Source organism: Camellia sinensis, chromosome 15, assembly GCF_055761805.1.
Source record: "Camellia sinensis isolate YWXY chromosome 15, ASM5576180v1, whole genome shotgun sequence".
NCBI lineage: Eukaryota > Viridiplantae > Streptophyta > Magnoliopsida > Ericales > Theaceae > Camellia > Camellia sinensis.
The window spans coordinates 14608304-14632358 of record NC_138975.1 but is presented as its reverse complement, the minus strand read 5'-3'; the positions used below and the strand labels follow the sequence as shown (position 1 = coordinate 14632358).

Genomic DNA, 24055 nt, shown 5'->3' with positions numbered 1-24055 from the left:
CAAAATTTCTTTGAAAAAATATTGAAGGATTCCAACTACTATAAAAATATTGCAGGCTCTTTATATTATAAAATTTTAATGTTAGGGACCTTAAAAAAAATGTATTAATATTTAAGTTTGTTTGAAAAAGGGAAGAGAGAAAAATAAAAAATAAAAAGAAAGAAAGAAAATGTTCAACGACGTCGTTTCTGGCATGACCTTGTTCAACATAAATCCCCAAATCATGAACACTCCAAGCGGATCACAATTGTACGAGACTCCCTCAAGCACACAACACAACACCACACAAAAACGCCGTTCTGCAACGGAGCTAGCTAGGGTTTTTCCATTCTCCTGAAAAAAACGAAATTCGAATCCTCTAAAAAAAAACCCTAAAAAGCTACGAATCCACAATCACAATCGATCGAAGAACAAGTTTTTGTGTTTGTATAAGGTGTTTTTTAGGGATTACAACATAATCAAAACTCTCCACTGCTAAGCTTGAAACAATTCATATTCATGTGCAGGTTCGTAGTTAGAAAGACATAGAGAGAGAGAGCGAGAGAGTGAGAGAGTTAGGGTTTTAGAACACAAATGGATGGTGGTGGTGGTGGTGGTTTTGCAGAGTACTTCGTCGCCATTAATGGCGACGAAGAAGAAGAGGAGCCAACTCGCCAACGACTCTCCTCAGACCGTGGAATCAAATCCTTTGTTAATGTAGATGATGATAGTGCAAGCAATTACGAAAAGCATTCGATCAATGATCATCTTCATCATCGTGATTCTTATTCAGGGTTAGTTGTTGGTAGTGTTTGTACAGGTCTTAGGGTTTCCTTAGAATTGTATATATATTATGTATGGAGAGAATGATCCGAATTGCACATATATATATATATATATATGTGGGTTGTATGATAGATAGTAACTTTTGATTTTTTCTTTCTTTCTTGTGTGGTAGAAAACTCTTTGTCGGTGGCGTTGCTTGGGAGACAACTGAAGGTATTCAATGGTTTTCTTGCATTATTTACTGAAATTTAGTATGAGTTGTACCTGTTTCTTGTCTTCCCATGAGAATGCAGTTGTTTTATTACACTATATTTGCATTTGAAATGAAGTTTCCTTGTATCACATGCAGATATCGAATTGATGATTGCATGAAATTGTGAAATTTGTAGTCCGTTAAGTCTACATACATGTAATTAAACCATGGAAAATATACATTCTTGAAGTTTTTCACTTGTTTTATGCAGTATTGTAAAGCACAAAATATACATTATATTTGAAGTATGAAAGATAAAAGGATTGAACATTGCAAACGACTTTCTTTCAAAACATAGTATGTGAAGTTATTCTGAGTACTTTTCTTTTTTGTTTTCTTTTTGAAAGAAGGGGAGGGGGTGATTGGTGTTGGCTCTGCTCAAAACTTGACTTTTTGAATAGTTTAATATTAAATATTAGCCAATATTTATTGAAAGTGTAGAAATATTTAAGGAATTATTATACATAATTAAGGCCTCGTTTGGGAACAGGCTAATTTAGTAACTTTTTGGCTATTTGGATAAAATATGAGCTAAAAAAAACTAATATGTTTGGTATGACTTTTTGACTTTTTACGAAAATATGTGTAAAAAGTAGAGAGAAAAGAGAATCTTTGACTTTTTGGTATGGTTTTTTGACTTTTTGACTTTTTTAGTAACTTTTTGACTTTTTGGTTAAACCGGTCGCTTCCCAAACGAGGCCGAAGTCCATAATTTAGGTAGTAAATGAGAAACTATACATAATTAAGTCTATTAAATATAAAAGTTTATTTCCAAATCTAAATTTTGAAAATTTAATTACAAACTGTTAAAAAATATGGACAAAAATGTCTTTTTTGTCTTTGTGTTTCCCTCCCCTGTATAGCCATCAGCCCTCATCTGTCTCTGTAAACCACTGCTCTCTTCCCCCCTTCCATTGCCTCAACAACCCCCTCTCAAACCAGACACAAATTGCCGATGACTGAATCTCATTTCAGATTGACTTGAGCTCTCAGATCACTCGCACTCGGTGATGACATCAATTCCACTACAATTGATGGAGCAGCAGGCGAACTGCGGTGAGGGCTTGGGGCAATCAGTAGGAAGGAGAAGCACATGCAATTCAAGGGGATTGAATAGATAGCTTTGGAAAATTTCATGTGTGGGTAGTAATGGAAGATTTGGGGAGCCATTTTTGATGAAATTCAGGTTGAGTATGTGGGGCATATCAGTACATTGATGACATTGAAACACTATGCTGTGAGCAACGATGGTGGAAAGAGGAGGGGAAAGTGGCATTGCAGCGGTGGAAGGGGAGTGATGGGTGGTGGTGGTTGTAGAACATGGAGGAGGATTGGTAATTGTAATGGGGAAGGGAAAGGCTAGCCAAATAGACATTTTTGTCCATTTTTTTTGGACCTTTTTGTAATTAAGTTTCTAAAATAAAGACTAGGAAACAATTTAGTTTTTATTTGACTTAATTGTGAATGGTTTTATTTACTGCCTCAATTATAATAAAGCCAATATTAATTACCATATGAGATGGAGATATGTAATCAGGACTTAGGAGTAGACTGGCAGTGGTTCATATTGGACAAGAGACAATACTGGTTTCCGTGATATGCGTTTGCCATGTCCAGTGTCCACTGATAATTGCTTTGTTTGTCGAGAGTGTCTAGCAGCAGAACAAAAGAACAAAAACCTAGTTTGCTTATATTTTCAAAAAATGCCTTCTAAATTTGTCCCTTGTTGCAGAGCCGTGTAGCGTAATCACTCATATCTATCAAGAAATTTGCATGAACTCCTCTTCTGAACTTGTGTTACAGATGGATTATATTTGATTAAGATGACATTTCTGCTATGCTATCATGTTTGAAGATAAATTTTAAAATTAGTCATGCAACAATACCAACACCCAAAACAGACCTAATTATAGTCAAGTCACTTCAGCAAAGTAAAGAATGAGGCAGCTAGTACTGACACACAATTGAAAAATAACTGCAAGGAGTTCTCTTAGATTTAAACACTTCTTGCTGGACTAGGTAATGTGAACTTTGACACTTTATGGTTGTTTAATTCTTGGTTGGTAAAGATGAGGACATAGATTGTGGAAAGATGACCTATCAACATCTTGGGTGGTTATATTATTGTTTCAATTGACCTAAAATTATAACCATGAGCTTCTGGCCTCTAAAAGTTTCAATTGTCTGTGCATGTTGGAAAATTATGATTGTTGTTGATTATTTATGTCAAGGTTCAACAAAGAATGACTTTCATAACTAGGAGGGGATACTTTGTTTGTTGGTTTCTGTGATTTGATAATGTCATAGGCCAATCGTAGTAAACACTAGTGGGGTGTTGACTCATACCACCATAGTAAGCCCTAAGCAGGGGATAATTGGTTTCTAGTGTAGTATTGTCAGAAATGGAAGTATTAAGAATCTACTTGACAAAAGTAATGAAGAAGTGTGATAACCTTCAAATTCGTCCACAGTAAAGGTGTGTTACGCTCTACACAATTAAAGACTGGTGAGCTGTTTGTGAAAATGTGTCGATCCTCATTTTATATTGATTGAAAGAATTGAGGATAAAGATTTGTTGTATTCTACATAGATATCTGTCTTTTGATTGACCATTTATTATTCTTTGATTGTCGTAAAATTTGTGATAGACTGGTTAATGGTTTCTAAGGCTGTCTTTGCCCTGTATTTCTTGCTCAGTTTTTGTCAAATTAAAATGCAGCTCTAGAAATAGATACCTGGTCTAAGCTCTGACTGAGCTTATGAGCTGAAGTATTATTATTTAAGCATTTAAATTTGTAAACTGGTGCTAGTTTGGTTTGTAAATGACCTACACTTAATTGGCGCTTTGTATCGGAATTTCATTCATACTGTGTCTTTATATGGTGAGTCCAAGCTTTTCTGACCTTGTTTGAGGTTTAAGTCTAGGCCCAAGGTTAGGTTGGGTTTAAAAGAAGAATACTAAAAAATATTTATTTTTCATGTTATCCAATATCTTGAGTTTTGTCTTTAGGTTCATGAACATAATAGAGCCATTGCCACGAACATTAGCAAATATGAAACAGTTATATTCTATGAAATTCTGCAAGTGTTTAATGCAGCTTATGAATTTTTTTTTGAAAAAATGTAGTTATTTCAAATGAACTGTGAGAAGAGAAGAAATGGACTGATGTAAACTTTTGTTAGGCATTTGAACTTCCCATGTGTGTCATCTGTTTTCTTTGTGATGAGTGTATTGGTTTGACAATATGTTTTAGTTGCTAGTGGCTGGAAGGATTTCATGTACAGTGGTGGATGGGGGTACTTCGAACTTTTACGTTCCAAGAGAAAGCTCCTTCGTGTTTTTTAGTCCTAAGAGATGAAAATTTGAACCATTTCGATGTATTTTCCTGCTTTTTTATTTTATTTATTTTTATGGGTCTTTATTTATCATACACTTCTTTTTATTCTTTTGAGGACGGAAATTTTTTCCTTTAGTCCACATTCTATATTTTGGCTATTTGGTTTCCAGAGACATTTTCAAATTACTTCTGCAAGTATGGAGAAATCACAGATTCGGTAATAATGTTGGATAAGCTTACTGGAAGATCACGAGGGTTTGGATTTGTAACATTCGCTGACCCTGCAGTTGCTGACAAGGTTTTGGAGGAAGACCATGTTATAGATGGCCGAGTGGTATGAACCCTGTCTGTGATTGATGATTACACAATATTTACTTCATTTCCCCATCAAGATGTCATGTAATTCTTATGTCCCTCCAAAGTTTATTCTGAGAAGTCCATTCCAACAGGTGGAAGTGAAGAGGACGGTCCCTAGGGCGGACATGCAAATGCAAGTAAAACGAGAACAAAAAACAAAGAAAATTTTTGTTGGTGGTATACCACCATCTTTGACCGAAGGTAATAAATACATTCTAGTTTTTTTTTTTTTTTTTTCAAAAAATCTATTTTTGATGAAATGAAGTGCCTGTGACTTACTATGTGGGTTAACATTGCAGACGAGCTGAAGGAATATTTCTCTTCCTATGGTAGTATCACTGAGCATCAGATTATGCTGGATCATAACACCGGGCGATCAAGAGGCTTTGGGTTTGTCACCTTTGATGATGAAGAAACCGTTGAAAGGATTTTCTCTAATGGCCAAACTCATGAACTTGGAGGCAAACAAGTAAGTCAAAAAAGTCTGATTAAAATTGAAATTGGTCACATAGCATTCTACTTTCTTTTTGGGAAAACAAAATGATCTAAGCTTCAATGTAAAATTCTCTAGGTGGAAATAAAGAAGGCTGTGCCAAAAAGAGCTGGAAGTGATTATGGTAATGATGTTAGGATGCATCATGGTGGCAGGGCTTCAAAATCATATGGTGGTTTTAGCAATGGTGCAGCTGAATATGGTGGTGGTGGTGGTGGTGGTGGTGGATACAATGGGAAAATGCATGATGGTGGATATGGTGGCGCATATGGTGGGCATGGTGGTGGGTATGGCAGCTACGAAGGAAACTATGGTGGAGGAGCTGCAGGGTTTTATGGTGGCTATGGTGGATATGGGTATGGATTTGGGTTTTGGGGGCCCATGTATAACAGCGGTGGATATGGAGGTACTGGCTATGGTACCCCTGGTGGTTATGGTGCCGGTGCCGGTGCTGGTGCTGGTGCTGGTGCTGGGTATGGGGGTGGTGGTAAAGGATATGGTGGCAGCGGTGGCGGCAAAGGATATGGGATTGCTGGTTCTGCGACTGGAAGGTACCATCCTTACCAAAAGTGAGTTATATAACGGGTGTTGTGTTGGGATCAAAATAAGTATTCGAGTACTCCGACTTGAGTCTGTAACCTTTGGTAAAGAGTGCATATCATTTTGGAATGTGTAGTTGATTGTTGAGTGCTTTTTATAGTGCAAGTTGCATATTCTGATTTGAGGAAACCTTCTTTGTAGCTGTACTAGGTGAGACATTAAATAGTGCTGTAATTTTGAGAGAATCAAATTGTACTTGGATGATAATATTTTGAGATTTTGGTTCCTCTATTTTCTTAGAAGGGAAATTAAATTTTAGAAGCTGTGGTTTCAAGCCTGGCATCTGTATTCTGAGGGTGATAATTTTCTGTAAATACAAGCAATTGTTATACTGTTTAGCATCTTTCAAGTTAAAATCTCCATAACTAAACACTTTTCTTTTATTTCTGTGTCTAAATAATTATTCAGTTTTATTTATTTATATATATATATATATATATTGTTGGCTGTGGTTTACTGTTGTATCTAGGGTCACTTTCAAATTGAGCATAGGGGGATCACAGAGGACTATCCTGTGATATAAATTCTCTTATTATTATTAATAGCACAAATTCTTTATTGTAGTGATGGCATTACATGAATTTGAGCAGGAGTTGTTTAATTTTTTTTTAATTAAAAATATTTATACAAAATTTGTTACAAAAATTATGTAACAGTGAGATATTTATAAATAAAAATCATTTTAATTAGTCTTTTGTTTGAAGTGAAAAGTTTATTTTAAATCATATTTTATATAGAAAATTTATATGAATTTTCTATTTATATATCATTATTTTTAAATTACACTGTTTTTTTTTAACATCATAATGCCATGTTATTTGACTTTTTATTCAAAGGTTTTTTTATGTGCCTAGAGATCAACTAGAACTTGAATGAAAAAGTTTAAGAACACAATTTTTTTGTGATCCCATGCCTATGTGAGAAGGTTGCATTTGATTTAAAAAAAAAAATTCTGGTAGAAGAACTATTAAATTTGTATTATTTTTTCAATTGTGAAGGATATGCAGCAGCAGCAGATGGAGAATTGGCTTATCGTGTTTATTATATAGTATATACTTGAAATAAAAGAAATTTAACTATTTTGACAATTCATATGGATCCCATCCAATGAACCAAGGAGGGAGGAACATTAATGGGCCACCACTTTTTCCTTTTGAAAAAAAGGCATGTATATAAGCCTGCACAAATGAGCTGCCAATGATACCATCCAATTATTGAATCTAAAGTGTAACATCATCAACTCACCAATAGCTTAATTTATGAGGAAATCTATAAAAATAAAATGGGTAAATTATAAATACATCTCTCGATATTTTTTTTTTTAAATACATATTATCTTTTGTGATTTGAAAAAGTATGAATATCTTCTTGTCATAATTTTTTATTTAATAGAATTAATTAAAAAAATAAAATTCATAATTATTTTCCTATACAATAATAAAATTGCCTACATTATTAATTGAAACATATTTCTAACATTATTAAAAATTATTATTTAACTTGATAATTTATTAATAAAAGGGACGATTTTTATGAAATTAGAAACCTCAGGGGTGTAATGTAATTTTCAGAACCATAGAGGGTGATTTGTATTTTAATCAAACGTCGGGGGATGTATTTGTAATTTACCCAAATAAAAATAAAAAAACCATAAAAGCACTTCTTTCAAAATATGCATTTAGTTTGATATTGAGGAAAGTAATTCTTTTTTTTTTTTTTTTGCCTCCAAAATTCATAACAATCGTCTTATCTTTTTTAGATTATAGTTGATTCGCTGAAACGATCATTCTATCCTGATGTCCATAAGAGATGGCTCAACTATTAAGTTATTTAGTGTATCATGTGAACCATATTGAGAATTTTTCTTAAAAAAACAAGGGTTACCGAAGGCTCCAATTTTCAAAGATCTAATACGATGAGACATCATTTTGATGTTTAGCTTAAGGTTTCAAAATATGTTAGCCATTATTGATATCCGTTTTCGCATTTGGTTCACCTAAAAAAATAATAAAATATACATTATAAATTATATCATTATTCACTGTTATAAAAGAATGATAATTTTATAGAGAATTTAAGGAATAATTATTTTATTTTATTTTATATTTATTTATTTTAATGAATTAATGCTCCCTATAAACTATGAAATTAACAATATGTTTTTAGTTGCATGTTTTTTTTTTTACCATAAGCAATGGTAATTGGCAAATGCATTCCAAATTATGATCATAACAAATAATAATAATAAACTAAGAAAATGTTACTCATTATTATTTTTATCCAATCTTTAAAATAAAATATAAAAAAAACTAAGAAAATGTATAAATTTGATGGAATCCAAAATTAAAAATTGATGAGTGCAGCAAGTTAGAGAATATTTTGACACTCCTCTTTTGTTTATTACACGGTGCTGATAAATTTGGGTGAATTTCTTCTAATGAGATGGTATTGTTTTTTGGTGATTTTTATTTTTCTGTGTTTCTAATCTAAATATTTATAAACAAATTTTGTAAAAAATTATTAAAAAACAAAAAAATATTTGTCGAAGAAATCTGGAAATTTTTTGTAAAGACATAAATTTGTTTTTCTTTAGTACTTTTTTTATAGATATTTTTGTAAATTATTTACAAAAAATAAAAACTTCATATTTTTTGGGTGAATTACACTGAATTTCCTTGAGATTTTGAGAAAATATTCAAAAATTTCATATTTTTAACATAATTACACAAACTTCCCTTTCTAGTATTGTTAAAGAGACCAAAACTTATATAAATAACATGAAAACACAATAATACATAAAAAATATATATTTCAATATAAACGAGATAACAAATTATTTTTTCATTTATATGATTACAAACGAAATGAGCTGTTTATAAGGTTGGCTCATTAAGAGTTTCTAATTAAAACTGTTGAAGTCAGATTTTTAAGCTTATTTAATAAACAAATTGAGCTTGAGCTCGAATAAATTTGAATGGGCCTGGCTTCCTTCCAGTTCTAAATCGGATTGGAGGCACTATTGGGCCTACTACGGGTCCCGTTTTCGATAATCTGAACTATTTAATGTATAAAACTCGTTGAGTACCATATGCTTGTTAAAAATTACGTTGATTAGATATCAATAGCCATCTCATCGAATTAGTTTTCTGTCAACCGTTTATTTTTTCACGTCTATTTTTTTAATACAAAATTGATTTGATCATGTAACTATCGATATTTGATCAACTTGATTACTTATAGGCATATAGTATTCAACAAGTTTTATATATTCAACGGTTCGAATTATCAAAAAAAAATATGTGATGAGCCCTCATATGCCCAACAACACCTTCCCATCCAATATAGGACCGGAAGGAAGCCATTGTCAATTCGAATCACTTATTTTTATTTAAAAAAATCATTATCAAATTTCAAACTAAACTCGAGCTTGAATATTACATGCCAAACTATAGTTAAAATTTCAAAGTTGATAAAACAAACAAGTCGGGTTTGAACACTCAACTTGGCTTGACTAAATTTATTTGCAACCCTAATTATTGACAAAAATAAATTAAATTATGTGAATTGATTTTTTTAAAAAACTAATGTAATTTCCCTCTCTAAAAACAGTCTCTTCCCCTCTCTCAAAATCATGTACCTCTTTTAGGATAGTGCGCGATATAGTTCGATACGATTTGAAGGTACAATTATAAACTAAATTATGAATGGTAGATTAATAAGGGGAATGACTTTTGTCCAGTCCTTAATCAGATTGGATCATGCTGTTGGGTTCGTGGAGGCCCATCATGGGTCTCGTTTTGATAATCTGAACCGTGCAATGTGTAGAAATCGTCGAGTACTATATGCCTATAAAAAATCACGCTAATCGAATATCGATAGCTATGTGATCAAAACAGATTTTTGTCAATCGTTAATTCATTCACCGTCCATTTTTTTATACAAAACTGATTTGATCACATAGCTATCGATATCCGATTAACGTGATTTTTTACAGGCATATAGTACTCGACGAGTTCTACACATTAAACGTTTAGATTATCAAAAAGGGATCTGTGGTGGCCCCTCACGGGCCCAACAGTACGGTCCAGTCCGATTAAGGACTGAACAGAGGCCATGCCCATTAATAAATAACTAAACGATGATTTGGGCAATTTTAATTTACTAGTTGATTGAAAAATAATCTTAAACAATTATCAAGTATTTATATAATATAAATACTAATTTACATAATATTTTTTTATGTATATAACATTAACTAATTTTACATAATATTTGTTATATATATAATACTAATTTATAATAAATTTTATATTACAAATTTCTCTCATATTGATTTTTTATTTTGATATTTCAGTAGAAGTAAGAAACATATATTAATGTTAACATAGAAGGATTTCAAATATGAATTATAAATTTAATTAATAAGCCTCCGTTTGGCAAGAAAAAGCCCAGGCTTTTTTGGCTAAAATAGCCACAAAAAATAAAATAGGCTATTTTAGCCACAAAAAACAAAACATCAAATCCAACCCATAATCATTACAATCCTCTCTCACAAAAAAAGCCAAAAAAACCAAAAAGCCAAAAAACCCTTCCCAAACCAGGCTAAAATAGCCCAGGCTAAAATAGCCAAAAAGTCAAAAAGCCAACCCACTTCCCAAACGGAGGCTAAGTTATCTAGATAATTTTCTTTCTTCCAAATCTTATGAATGAAATTCTTACCGATACGAGTTTGAAATTTTATTAGTAAAATTTTTATTCATAAGATTCAAAAGAAAATTTATATAAATGAATCATTATTACATTAGAGGTGTTTTGAAAAAATAGTTAAAAGTTATTTTTTTAATTTTTTTAGTTTTTTTGTGAGAGAGAAAAGTAAGTTAAAAGCTGAGAAGTGACTTTTAACTCACTTTCCAAAATAGCTCTAAATTTTAACGGTGGTGTTATATACACTAATTAGTATACCAATTAATGTACCAATACTAGTTATGATATTATTATTGACCTCACTTATTATACAAATTATAAATACTAAAAATATCTTAAATTATATCATATCGTCAATGACTAATGCTATGTGCATTAATTAGTATACTAATTGACGATGTGGTATAATTTAAGGTATTTTTGATATTTGTAATTTTTTATGAGTGAGATCAATAATAGTGACATAACTAGTGTTGATACACTAATTAGTATACAAATTGGTGTATATAGTACCACTCATCATCAATTGATATACTAATTAATACATATATAATATTATTCAAACGGTGTGTTACATACACTAATTAGTGTATTAACATTAGTTATAATAGTATTATTAATTCTACTCATTAATCATATTATAAATCTTACTTTTTTTTAAATTTCTCATATTATGGGGGATTTGGTGATAGCCCCCTCACTATCTAATTTGTCTTTCAAAAGGATAAGAATTATATAAGTACTTTCAAAACCCCCTAATATTTTAAAACTTGTTTCTTTTACTATATTACCCTCATATCTATCAGCTCTCCTATTAAGCCATCTTCACTATATATTTCAGAGTAAAATTTTATAAAAGTAAAATTTTACATTCTGAAACTAAAAGTAAAATTTTACTTTGTATAAAAGTAAAATTTTACTCTGAATAAGAGTAAAATGTTACACTCTGAAACTAAAAGTAAAATTTTACTCTGTATAAAAGTAAAATTTTACTCTGAAAAACTAGTAAAATGTTAGACTCTACACAAAAGTAAAATTTTACTCTGTATAAAAGTAAAATTTTACTCTGATTCTGTCAAATGAAAAAAAACAGAGCAATAGAACCAGAGTAAAATTTTACTCTGGTTCTGTCAAATGAAATTAGATAAAAAACAACAAAAATAAATAAAAAACAAACAAAAAATAAAATAAAAAATTAATCAACAAATCAACATATCTAATTGAGAAAAAAAACTTCAAAAAAAAACAAACAAACAAAAACAAAACAAATTAATCAACAAATCCACATATCTAATTGAAACGAAAAACTTCTAAAACTCGATCAATAATCACACATCTCAATGAAAAAGAATACATGTGTTCAACAACACTCATACACACAAATATATATATATATATATATACATATATTTTACTGTTCCTCATCCACATCCTTCCCAACCTCTTGTTCAACTTCTTTCAATCTCGAAGCTTCAGCCTTCGCATTCAACATCGCCAGCATCTCATTAACAACCTCATCATGTTTCTTCTCCGCTTCCAATTGAGCCATCTCCACCGCACTCTGAATCTCCATCTGCTCTGAAACCCTGGCTTTCGAATCTCCAACGACATCCTCATTCAATTTCAACATATTCAAAGCCACATCGTTGCTGATTATTAAAATGAAGAGAGGACCTTCTGCTGAAGCTTGGAAGCCGCGACTATGGCGGCAGCTTGTCGACGACCTTCTGCTGAAACTTGGAAGATGCAACTATTGATGACGAAGCTGATTATATATGCAGAAGTTGAGGGTATAATAGTCCTATAAAATATTTAAATAATAAATTTTGTCCTTTATACAAGACTTTATAATTATGAAGGAGTTTAAAAAGTATAATTTTTTTCTTAATCTTTTTAACAATGAAAGAAAGCTAAAAAGAATTTATAACTAAATTTTCCTTTTAGTAATTGATACACAAATTAATATATTAATTAGGACATATAATATTATTCATATTTGAAAATTTCAATCAAACTCATCTACGATTAGCCGATGAATCGGTGCGATTGAGCGGTGGCCCTACTTCCTCGATCTCTGTACTATATAACAGTTTCTCTCTCTCTAAGTAACGCCCTAATTACCGGTCTATCCATCTCTCTCTGTCGCATCAAATCAATCGCTACCAGTTTCCATTTTCTACTCCTCTTTTCTTCTTCCTATCCTTTTCACTACTCTCTCTCTTTCTCTCTAGGGTTTTGATAACAATTCCAATCTTCAACACCACAAACATACCTTATTCCTCTCAATCTCTCTCATCATCACCCCTTTCTCTCTCTAGAAAATGACCACCACTTCTGCTATGAAGAACAATTTCTTGCCTCCAGGTCTGGTCTCCAATCTCCAGGAAGTTCTTCTCAGCAGAAAGGGCACCGACGACGAGCAATCGAAGAACCCCGAACCCTCTTCTGCCCCTTCGCTTTCCGATATTGTTGAACCCAATTCCGATTCTGATAATTTGAAGCCTATTGTTTTGGTCACCAATGGCGATGGAATTGACTCCCCTGGCCTTACTTTCCTCGTTGAAGCTTTGGTCCGTGAAGGCCTCTGCAATGTCCATGTCTGCGCTCCTCAATCGTGGGTTTATCTTTCAAATTCCGATTCTCTCTCTTTTGCTGCTATATAAATATAATTGTATAGCTAAAATTGCAAGTTTCTTTGACTTATAATAGTATTGGTTTTTGAATCTTTGAATGATAATTGTTTTTTATTCGTTGCTTGTTTCTCTTAATTTTATCTCAGGTTACAATTTTGGGTCTCTCTTTAAAGTTTTAATCCTTCTATTTTGTTGCTATATATGTGTGTGTAGTTTGGTCAAGTTTCTCATCTGGGTGTGCGAGTTTCTTTGACTTGTAGTGTTGGTTTTTGAATATATGAATGATAATTGTTTTGTTTTGTTTTGTTTTTTTTTTTTTTGTCTCTATTGGTTGCTTGATTCTCTTAATTTTATCTCCGTTTCTCTCTCTCTCTCTCTCTCTCTCTCTCATCTGTGAAATTGCAGTTTTTTAATGTGTTGGTGGATTGGTTGTAGGGACAAATCAATGTCGGGTCATTCTGTGACGCTTAGAGAAACAGTTGCAGTGACTTCCACCGAGATCAGTGGGGCTACAGCTTATGAAGTTTCTGGTATGGGCTTATCATGTTGATCTTATTCGATTTTATGCATCCTAATTTGGGATTTGTTCTAACAGTGTTTTAAATGATTGAATTGTGTTGATTTTGACAATTAGTTGCAGCTTGATCTTTTATTTTGTGTTGCTAAATCTTTTATGCTTTAAAATTCTGCAAATTTGATGCAAAAATTTGTGCTTTATTTGTGGTTTTAATGGTATTTAGGGTCTGGTGTTGACTCTTTCATTCAGGGACTCCTGTGGATTGTGTGTCATTAGCATTATCTGGGGCACTATTTTCTTGGTCAAAGCCTCTGCTGGTATGCTGTCATATATGGGATTATTGATGCATTTTGTTTTTGGTCATTGTCCAATGATTTAAGTTTTTGATCTGATGTTTAGGTAATAAGTGGAATCAACAAGGGTTCAAGTTGTGGCCATCACATGTAAGTAATTTGCATGCGGTTTTGTGATTTGTGTGTAGCTAGATCATCCAGCTTGCCTAGACAATTTTACTTTTGGGCTCGTCTTACAATATATATATATATATATATAATTTTTTTGCTTGTGGATTTTTCGCACTCTATCGTCGACAGTTTGCTGAAGTTGTTAAGATGCGAATGGGGGTTGAATTGAATTTTGTTATTATTTTTTAATGCATGGTTTATGTATGGTGTTGAAGAATTATCAATTATGTTTATTGCTTGGGAATTCTCCAGGTTCTACTCAGGTGTTGTAGCTGGAGCTAGAGAGTCATTGATGAGTGGTGTACCATCTATGTCAATTTCACTGAACTGGTGGGTTTTGGTGCTTTACTCTTGTTATTTCTTGTTGTTTTCTTATCTCTCTTGATATGTCTAACATATTGTTATCATCAATTATTTCAGGAAGAAGGATGAAAGTCAAGATAGTGATTTCAAGGATGCTGTGGCTGTCAGTTTACCTTTAATAAACGCAGCCATAAGAGATATAGAGAAGGGAATTTTCCCCAAAAGTTGCTTACTGAATATTGAAGTTCCAACATCTCCTCTGCAAAACAAGGTTTGCCTCTTTTAAGTATTTTACATCAGATTTTTGTTTTTTATACTCAAAACACTGTAATACATTGATGAAATGCTTGACGAACTTCACAGAGCATGTCCTTTATTGATGATATACTATTAAATTTAGCTTATATAATTTCCCTTGGTTAATCAATTGGTTGGTTGGCTGGCATCTATAGTGTTGGCAGATGATGATATTACCTCCCTTTCTGATGTTTTTCCTATTACATTAACTTTACTTGCTGAGCTAGAGCTGGCAAATTTTAAACATTTCATAAAGAACAGCGTGGTGCAAGCCTTGTAGCTCAATGTTTACGAACTTGAAAGGCTGCCATCCAGTCAGGGGTTCAACCCTCTCCCCCTCCTGTCTCCAATACGCCCTCCCCTAGTTTAGATAATATAAATTGTTTCTCGATTTACTCAAAAATAAGGAAAAGAAAAGAAGAGAACATACATTTCTTCAGTGATGCCTATTCATTGTTTTCTTCCTAAATGGAAAATGACTTAATATCATGGAAAATTCGTCTCTGGTCTCCATGTTATAATGAAAAAGAAAATTTGACTGTAGAGCACTGCAGGAGGATAGGTTTCATTGCTCCTTAGTCTTGCAGCAAGGGGCACCATTCCTAAGCAAGCATCACCTAAATGGTTGCTATCCTAATACACCATTTGCACGTGGCATTAGATCAGTGGCAATGGTGCAAATCTCTCTTGTGCTGATATGATACAACCTGATCTTTTTGACTGTGCCATGCATGTTGTTTTACGATTCCAGTGGCTTCTGAAATACTCTTATTCTTTCAAAATATGAAATACTTCCTGGCTGTATTCTTTAAAAATGGTTTCTTTCATTCATATGTTTGTGTTTCATTCATTTTCTGGACAGGGCTTTAAATTGACCAAGCAAAGTCTGTGGAGATCCACACCAAGCTGGCTAGCCATCTCAGCCAACAGGTCTGCAGGGCGTTTCATGTCCAATCAGCAAAGCCTTGGCATGCAGCTTGCTCAGCTCAGTCGAGACGCTTCTGCTGCTGTGAGTAGTTTTTCACAAGATTTAATAAGTTGTCCTTTTACCATGAGGATCATTGTGACCTTTTCAGTGTCTTTCTCAAATTTTCACCTTTTTGTTTCCTTCAGGGTGCAGCTCGACGTATGATCACGCAGAAAAAAAATATTGAGATTGTTGAGTCAGTTGGAGTTGCAGGAAAATCTGATTCTAACCGAACAATGAAGTACTTTCGATTGGAGGTAAAAAAAGTTTGTCTGTTAGGGCTTTGTTTGGAAACAATGTAGGAGTCATTTGAAGTTGCTGTCAAATAATATTTAGTTGCCTTAATACACATATGAAACAATATTTTCCAGAATGATCTTTCTATTTCTCTCTCGAAGGTATTTCCTTTTTGGAGTCTTACTTGAAAATTAAAACTATTATTTGAAGCTAGATTTACAAATTTATTTATTTATTTTTAATCTATGTAGAAGTTCGCTACAATGTAATATTCCTAGGGCATCCAAGAACAAGTTCAATGAAATACTGGCAGAGTAGTTGAAGCATACGTTTTCTAAGTTCTGATCCATCGTGTAAATTTTTCTTCATACGTATAGTGATTTTGCTTGCCATTTTTTTACTGGTCTCCGTTTGTTTTTCTGTTAATGGTTTAGTTGTTAATGAAGGGATGACTCAGGTAATCATTGGTGTTTGCAGTTTGTGGACAAGGAGCAGGAAGATGTGGATGAGGATCTCGATTTCAGAGCACTTGAAAATGGATTTGTGAGTTTTGCACGATCTCTTTTTGTTTTTGGGGGCATTTTTAGCCATGTAAATATAAAATGGTTTTGATCTAATTTGTAGCGTTTACTTTCATGCCGATAGGGAATTGTGTGATCTGGTTGTGTTAAGAGCATGAAAATTGTGAAAACGTTTTGGAAATGAGTGTAGGCTCATTTGATTTACTCAGACAGTAAAAGTCATGTTTGTTTGGAATCCAAAAACCTTTAACCATATCTTATTTTGCTGATTCCTGTGTTTACTTCCGAACAGGTTGCAGTAACTCCACTCTCTGTTTCACCACATGTAGAATCTGACACTCAAACAGCTGCTTCAGAATGGATTTCTTCTGCACTTCAGGGGGAACAGTGACCAACATGTTCAGGGAATTCATGTACATTTTGAGATCTGTTGTTGTTTAATTATCTATTACACATGCATGTTGGTTCTGAGTTTAGCTGTCTCTTTCTTTATTTATTTTTGTTGTCCTCTTTTCTCGTCTCAGTTCTTTTATTTTATTATTTTTGTTGTGGAGCAAATGCTTCCACCATTGATTTAGGTCTTTGGCATGTTGTAAAATGTCCATCCCCGCTTTTTCTGCATCGATGACAAGATTCTCAGTTTGCTTGTCTGCATTTTCCATCTTTTCTCAGTTGGGAGGTCGGTTTTGTGTAGTTTTACTTGTTCCTATAGTAACTGAAAATGGTTTAGTCCGAATCATTTGATCCGTAGGTTTGTCGGAATGGTGTTGTGTTTGGATTTCTAATTTTTGATGGTTGTGATTTTTAAGAAACATCAAGGAATGGTGTTATCTTTACAATGGAATTTGTTTGCATTCGAGATTATGGTTGATATATGGCCATAGGGCCTAATTTTGATGAGTTTTGACTTGTGTAGTTTAGATGGTCATAGGATCTATCCCAAGGCTCTTCTCTGCCACACGATCGGTTAGAGGGACCTCATCATGTGATACAGAGCTGGCTTGTGATAAGAAATAGGGGAAGATTTGGATAGAGCATCCGACTTAACTACTGGTTTCTTTTATAAAAGCATCTCCAATAGGAGAGACATTTAGAGCATTTTAGCTTAGTTTTGGCACAAAATGGAACTCACCAACAAGATACGCAACATGGTAAGCATTATGCCTATCATCTCTTAGCTAGTTACATTTGGAGGGTCTTTGTGGGGATGACAATTTTTTCTCATCTTGCTTGGCCCCTGCATCCCCCGCCTCGCCCTGTGCTGGTTTTCCTTGCACTAATGAGGAAGTGGGGTGGAGACGAGTTTTTCTTTCCCATCCCATTCTATCCACCACCCTCTGCGGGTTTTTATTAATATTCCCACCACCTTCTCGATTTGCTTTATTCCCTATTTGCCCTACAAATCTACCACAAACTTGTCCTGTTGTCTTCTCTGCTTAGAGAGTAGGCAAATCAATTTTAGGAGTAGTGTGTTGTTGGATTACAAAGTGGTTAGGCGAAATGCCTATTTAGGGTTTGTTTGAGAAGTGATTTTTTTAGTAGGGTTTTTGGTTAAAAGATGAGGTGAAAAATTGAAGGCTCTGTTTGGAATGATTTTCAAACTATATTTCTACCCCCACATTCTAACATAATGTTTGGATACAACACTCAAATCACATTTTCACAATATTTACAAAACTCTGTCTGGGGTGTGATTTTCAATTTTTTTTTTTTCTTTTCAAATTTGGCCTCACCGGTCGTCCTACCGGCCGGTTGACCGGAACGGCGCAAATTTTTTTTTTTTTTTTGACAATTGACATATGTTAATTTTTATATATTTGAAAAAAATATTTTTTGAATTTTTAAATTTTTCTTATGTGCTTTAATAGAATTTTGAGTTGTATGTTTGATTATGAGTTGTAAGTTTTTGTATTAAAATAGTGTATGTTACATTAAAAATTTTTCACTCAATTCAAAATTATTTTTAAAATTATTTTTAAAACTCTTTCACTAAATAAATTTTTCATATTTAAATCATAATTTCAAAATTTACAAATTTAAAATACAATTCATATTTTCAAATCATATTTACAAAAATTTACCAAACGCAATTGAAGTGTTTGAGAATAGTTTTTTGATATTTTTTTTATATTAAAGACCTAAAAAATGTAGAGAATGAGAATGAATCTTTGTTTTTTTTTTTTTTTTTTTTGATATGATTTTTTGACTAATTTAAATAGTAACCTAGTGTCGGAATTGTTCTAAGCCGGTGGGGGCATAAATGCTTTTCTTGTGTGGTGTTAAAAAACTGAGCAAGCTTGGTCCATGTGGGACTGGCTGAACGTTGAAAGGAACCTCATCAAGAGATTTGCAATTGAAGATGATTCTCCAGAATTGCTTTGTGATCAAGTTTAAAATTTGGACCACATAGCCTATTGTACCTTGTAAATACTTTCAAAAAAAAAAAAAAAAAAAAAAAAACAAACAACCAAAAAGCTTGGAAGAGATCAATCATCACATGGGTATTTGCAGACTTTCTAGTGCTCTTTGCAGAAGGCATCCAACATGAACTTGGGTTGTGGACAAACTATAGCGACATTATTTGGTGCTTGGAAACGAAATAGATTTCCTTGATTGTTTTAGGATCTTCAATTTCTAGTGTAAAATACTAAAATGTTTTCAGAAAAGATGCAAATCCAAGATTTTTTCCCATAAATTTATCCACAAAGTGAGTGTATGATGGAGATTGATGTATTGTAGGTCCATATCAATAATGAATCTGGTTTACACAATTCAAATTTTGGGTAATTTTTATGTTTGTAACATTACTCAAATGTTTTTTTAGGTTAAGCCTTCCTCGGACTAAAAATCTTTCTATTTGTTTATTTTTGTCGTGAAGGTTATACCCAAGTTATCCAAATTAAGCTTTTCTATGATTTTTTTTTTTTTTTGTTTTTTGTTTGAAGTAAAAATAACCAAATAGTGTGGAAGCTGGTTTAGTTTAACATTTAGTAAAATGATGCCACTTAGCAATATTAGAGTGATTAATTCCCTAAGGATATAATTATTGTCATAATAGAGTAAGTGGGAACTAACTATTTTCTTATCTTTTCAATGAGAATATTAATGGCAAGCAAGCACATGTATATGATAATTTTGAAAAAAAATATAAATAAATAAAATGTTTAGGTAAAGGAGAGTAAGGCCTCGTTTGGGAAGGCTCTGTTTTAGCCAAAAAGTAAAAAAGTTACTAAATTAGCCAAAAAATCAACAACCCATACTAAAAAGTCAAAGATTCTCTTTTCTCCCTATTTTTTGCACATCTTTTCGTAATTAGTCAAAAAGTCATCCCAAACATCAATCCCATTTCGTAGCTTGAAAGGTCAAGGGTCGAAAGGCCCGAATTTTGACCATTCTTTGCACACCCACCTTTTCTTCTTTGTACACAGGTAATTCTTACCAAACTCAGACATTCGTTTCCAAGAAAAAAAAAAGAAGAAAAACAAGAACACAGTATAGAGAGTAAGAGAAAGGACGCCGATCAAGGTTGTGTGTGCAAAAGGGTGTCACCGACGAAGCTGCTGCCGCTTCTACTAGTACCGCTGACGAGGTTGCTGCCGCTGTGTGTGCGAAAGGTGTTGCCGCCGCTGCATGTGTGTGCCGAAAGGTGAGTGAAATAAAAATTAATGTGGTATCATCTTGATGTTAAACTAATAGGAAACATTGAGCAATCACCCACCGAATCTTGATGTTAAACTAGTAGGAAACATTGCTCAATCCATGTGCGTGCCGAATTTTGACCTTTTCCCACCTTTTGTCAAAGTATAAATCCATATGTTCTGTTAAACTGGTAGGAAATGGGTTATTTTTTGTTGATGAAAAAACATGTTATATTGATGAAATCTGCTGCTGTACAGAATTAAAAAGGAACATTAATTCAAGATGTTGATGAAATCTGCTGCTGCTGTACAAAACATGTTAAGGAACATTATTGTTGATGAAAAATATGTTCTGTTGATGAAATCTGGTGCTATTAAGGAACATTGTTGTTGATGAAAATTTAAAAGGAACTTCATGAAAATTTAACAAGATTAACAAAATTCACATTGTTGTTGTTATGAAATATATTGTTGTTACAAAATTCAATGATATGTTATAAACACCATAATTCACTGCACAAAATTATAAACACCATAACTCATTGTATAAATTAATTCAATGAACAGATTCATAAGTTCCTTGTTATGAACTACAATTCAATGGCTTCATCTTGTTATACTTTAATGCTCATAACAAGGTATTTTTATATAGATTGTCATTTTGGCAGTGATCCACTTACTTGAAAGTTATGTTTTCCATAATCAGATTCCATTGAAGGGCACTCCACATCAAGTCACTTACTTTGTTGAGAAGAATCTGTACCCACTTTGAAGCTACAATGGATATTGATTCAATGAATAATTCATTCAATGTGAGTGAGGAAGTTGAAGAACAAGATAACAATGTTGAATTTAATGAGAGTGGTGAAGTTGAAGAACCGAAGAAGGGGATATGTTTTATCTCCAAGCAAGAAGTACACACATTTTATGCAAAATATGCGAAACAACTTGGATTTGCTATATCTTATAGAACACAAAATGTAACGAGGGATGGGGAAGTAAAGTACTTTGGAATTGAATGTACTCGGGCGCAGAATAGAACAAAAAAATCAGAAGTAAATCCCCTCGAACCATCTTTGTCATCAAAAATAGATTGTAAAGCAAGGGTTAGAGCCACTCTACAAAAAGATGGAAGATATAAGTTAACCACGGTTGTGCTTGAGCACACTCATGATTTTATTCCGAGTGACTCACGGCATTTTCCAATGAATAAGAGGACTCTTACTCCGGTGAAGAGGAGACTAGAAGTTAACGATGCAGCAGGGATTGGGGTGGCTAGGAATTTTCATTCCATAGTTGTTGAAGCGGGGGGATATGAGGCATTAACGTTTGATGAACAAGATGCAAGGAATTATATTCAAAATGCTAGAAGATTGAGACTTGGGGTAGGCGACACCGAATCAGTTACATTTTATTTTCATAAAATGCAACAACAAAATTCGAACTTCTATTCGGCAATTGACCTTGATGAAGATGGTCGCATGTGAAACTTGTTTTGGGCGGATGCAAGGAGTAGGGCGGCTTATAAAGCATTTGGGGATGTTGTCTCTTTTGACACAACCTATTTGACAAACAAATATGATATGCCGTTTGCTCCGTTTGTAGGAGTTAATCACCACGGTCAGTCAATTTTGTTTGGTTGTGGGTTGTTAAGTAATGAGAACACGGAGACATTTGTTTGGCTTTTCAAAGAATGGTTAAGTTGTATGTCAGATGCGCCTCCAAAAGCGATAATAACTGACCAGTGCAGAGCTATACAAAATGCCATAGAAATTGTCTTCCCACAGGCTCGGCATCGTTGGTGTTTATGGCATATTATGAAGAAAATTCCGGAGAAATTGCGAGGATATTCGCAATATGAGTCCATCAAGGTTGCTTTGAGTAATGCAGTTTATGATTCATTCACAAAAGATGAATTTCAGGAATACTGGGAAGCAATGATTGAAAATTTCAATTTGAATGATAACGAGTGGTTGAGGGTGTTATACCATGAGCGACATAGGTGGATTCCTGCCTATGTTAAAGACATATTTTGGGCTGGCATGTCAACTACACAACGAAGTGAGAGTATGAATGCATTCTTTGATGGATATGTGAACTCCAAGACAACATTAAAGCAATTTGTTGAGCAGTATGACAATGCGTTAAGAAGTAAGGTAGAGAAGGAGACAAAAGCAGATTTTAAGTCTCGTAACAAATCGTATGATTGCTTAACGGTGTATCGTTTGGAGAAGCAATTTCGTGCAGCTTACACTAATTCAAAATTTAAAGAAGTTCAACTAGAAATGAAGCGTCTAGTGTATTGTCGTGCAAATCTTATCAAAGAGGAGGGCGCAATTTGTACCTATCATGTGAGGGAGGCTGTTGTTGTGGGTGAGGGGATGAAGAAAGTGGAATTTGTTGTGTATTTTAATTCAACTGAATGTGAGCTCCAATGTATGTGTCGGTTGTTTGAGTTTAGAGGTATTATGTGTGCCCATTCACTTTGTGTGCTCATTGAGAGATCCATATATGAGGTGCCAAATAAATACATTGTTTCGAGGTGGAGAAAAGACTTGGAAAGAGGCTACACATGCATTCCAACCACATATACTAACTTTGGCTCTTCTCTACATCCAAAGTTGCATGATAACTATCACAACACGTTGGATGAGATCCTAGAACTTGCTACCAATGATGATGGTAAACACAAAGTGATTCAACTTGGGTTGATGAAAATCAAGGATGAAGTGAGAACAGTTCAATCAAGTAGTGCGAGTAATGTGCCATGTACTAGTACTTTACCACCTTCGAGTACTACTTTACCACCTTCCCATACTTCACCAAAAAGTCCGCCTCGTATCAGTACTAGAAAAGAAAGCATGACTCGCAAGGTGCTCAGTCCTTTGGTTGCTCGAAGAAGAGGCCGTCCATGTACGAAACGGAAGGTTAGCAAGGTTGATGCAATAGTGAATCGGTTGAAGGGAAAAAATAAGAAGGATAATCCGGTACATTTTTCATTCTGCACTACATCATATATAGCTGAATTTGTTAAACTTCAAATATTCATCAATGAACTTGTGCTATAGGGTCAAAAGGTGCGTCAAGGTGAACCTCGTAAGTTAAGCTTTCCTTGTACGGGAGGCGTGCAACACACTATGTATGAACCGGTACGCGTTAAATATAAAAGTTGTTTGGTGTTAACATTTTTGGTTTTTAATTTTATTGCTTGAAATTACTAATTCATTTGTGTTACTATTTCATTATTAGGTGCCGCCAAATGAACCTTACTATTATCCTTCTATGGATGCCATAGCAGACAGTATGTATGTACCGGTATGTGTTGAACGGACTTAATATATTGCACTTTGTTTGTTATCGGTTGATATTGGTAAATATGTTTGTGAAATTTTTTTTTTAATATTTACTTTATTTTTTATAGGCACCAGTTAGTACAATTGGGGACGACATTGGAAGCACATCTCATACTCAAGCTGGAATGCTCAACAATATTACCAGTCAAAGTTCGATAGTACCACCAAATTTTGTTGACTTGAACATCGACGGGGATCCATTTTTTTTTTAGTTTCGAAGTGGTAATTGTAACCTGTGTATGTTGACTGAAAGAGTATGACTGACTTTGTATGTTCAGTGAATTTGTTGAATTTCAGCTGTTGAACATGGACCATTAATGAGTGAACCTGGAAATTTTGAACCTGTGTATGTTGTTCTGGTTGGTTGCATTATTCAATAGAGTTGCTCTGCTGCTGTTGATATGTTGTTCTGATGGAATGTGTTAGGATGATTATTTGTGTGTCCATTAGTTGCTTTATGCCTCCTGATGCTGCTGTAGCTGGTGGAGTGAAGCTGCTGGTGGTGGAGTGAAGCTGCTGATTATTTGTGTTAGGGTGATTATTCAATAGAGTTGCTTTGTCAATGAAGTTCTATTTTGCTGATCAAAAAAGAAGTCTTTCTATTCTGCTGTAGCA

The 24055-nt window shown here is 33.6% G+C and overlaps 4 protein-coding genes across 5 annotated transcripts; all 4 read left to right on the top strand.

Moving 5' to 3' along the window:
* Window positions 1-229: 229 nt before the first annotated feature.
* On the top strand, window positions 230-6155 carry LOC114262120 (heterogeneous nuclear ribonucleoprotein 1). The gene is made up of 6 exons (XM_028202473.2): window positions 230-773; window positions 938-978; window positions 4527-4690; window positions 4806-4914; window positions 5013-5182; window positions 5285-6155. The coding sequence occupies exons 1-6, from the start codon at window positions 574-576 to the stop codon at window positions 5777-5779; spliced, it is 1179 nt and encodes a 392-aa protein (XP_028058274.2). The 5' UTR covers window positions 230-573; the 3' UTR covers window positions 5780-6155.
* Window positions 6156-12508: 6353 nt separating this feature from the next.
* LOC114262119 (Survival protein SurE-like phosphatase/nucleotidase) lies at window positions 12509-17288 on the top strand. 2 transcript variants are annotated; one of them, XM_028202472.2, is made up of 10 exons: window positions 12509-13124; window positions 13579-13673; window positions 13910-13977; window positions 14060-14103; window positions 14377-14454; window positions 14545-14698; window positions 15587-15733; window positions 15838-15948; window positions 16406-16471; window positions 16742-17288. In XM_028202472.2, the coding sequence occupies exons 1-10, from the start codon at window positions 12832-12834 to the stop codon at window positions 16838-16840; spliced, it is 1155 nt and encodes a 384-aa protein (XP_028058273.2). In that variant the 5' UTR covers window positions 12509-12831; the 3' UTR covers window positions 16841-17288. The 2 variants fall into 2 exon arrangements, 1 of the variants encoding a protein (XP_028058273.2); XR_014356643.1 differs by having other exon boundaries at window positions 12534-13124; window positions 16180-16471.
* Window positions 17289-18224: 936 nt separating this feature from the next.
* Window positions 18225-23784, top strand: LOC114262137 (protein FAR-RED IMPAIRED RESPONSE 1-like). The gene is made up of 5 exons (XM_028202494.2): window positions 18225-20095; window positions 20794-23074; window positions 23156-23236; window positions 23337-23402; window positions 23509-23784. The coding sequence occupies exons 2-5, from the start codon at window positions 21671-21673 to the stop codon at window positions 23650-23652; spliced, it is 1695 nt and encodes a 564-aa protein (XP_028058295.2). The 5' UTR covers window positions 18225-20095; window positions 20794-21670; the 3' UTR covers window positions 23653-23784.
* Window positions 20867-21574, top strand: LOC114262127 (protein FAR1-RELATED SEQUENCE 5-like). Its single transcript, XM_028202484.2, has one exon. The coding sequence runs from the start codon at window positions 20867-20869 to the stop codon at window positions 21572-21574; it is 708 nt and encodes a 235-aa protein (XP_028058285.2).
* Window positions 23785-24055: the final 271 nt, after the last annotated feature.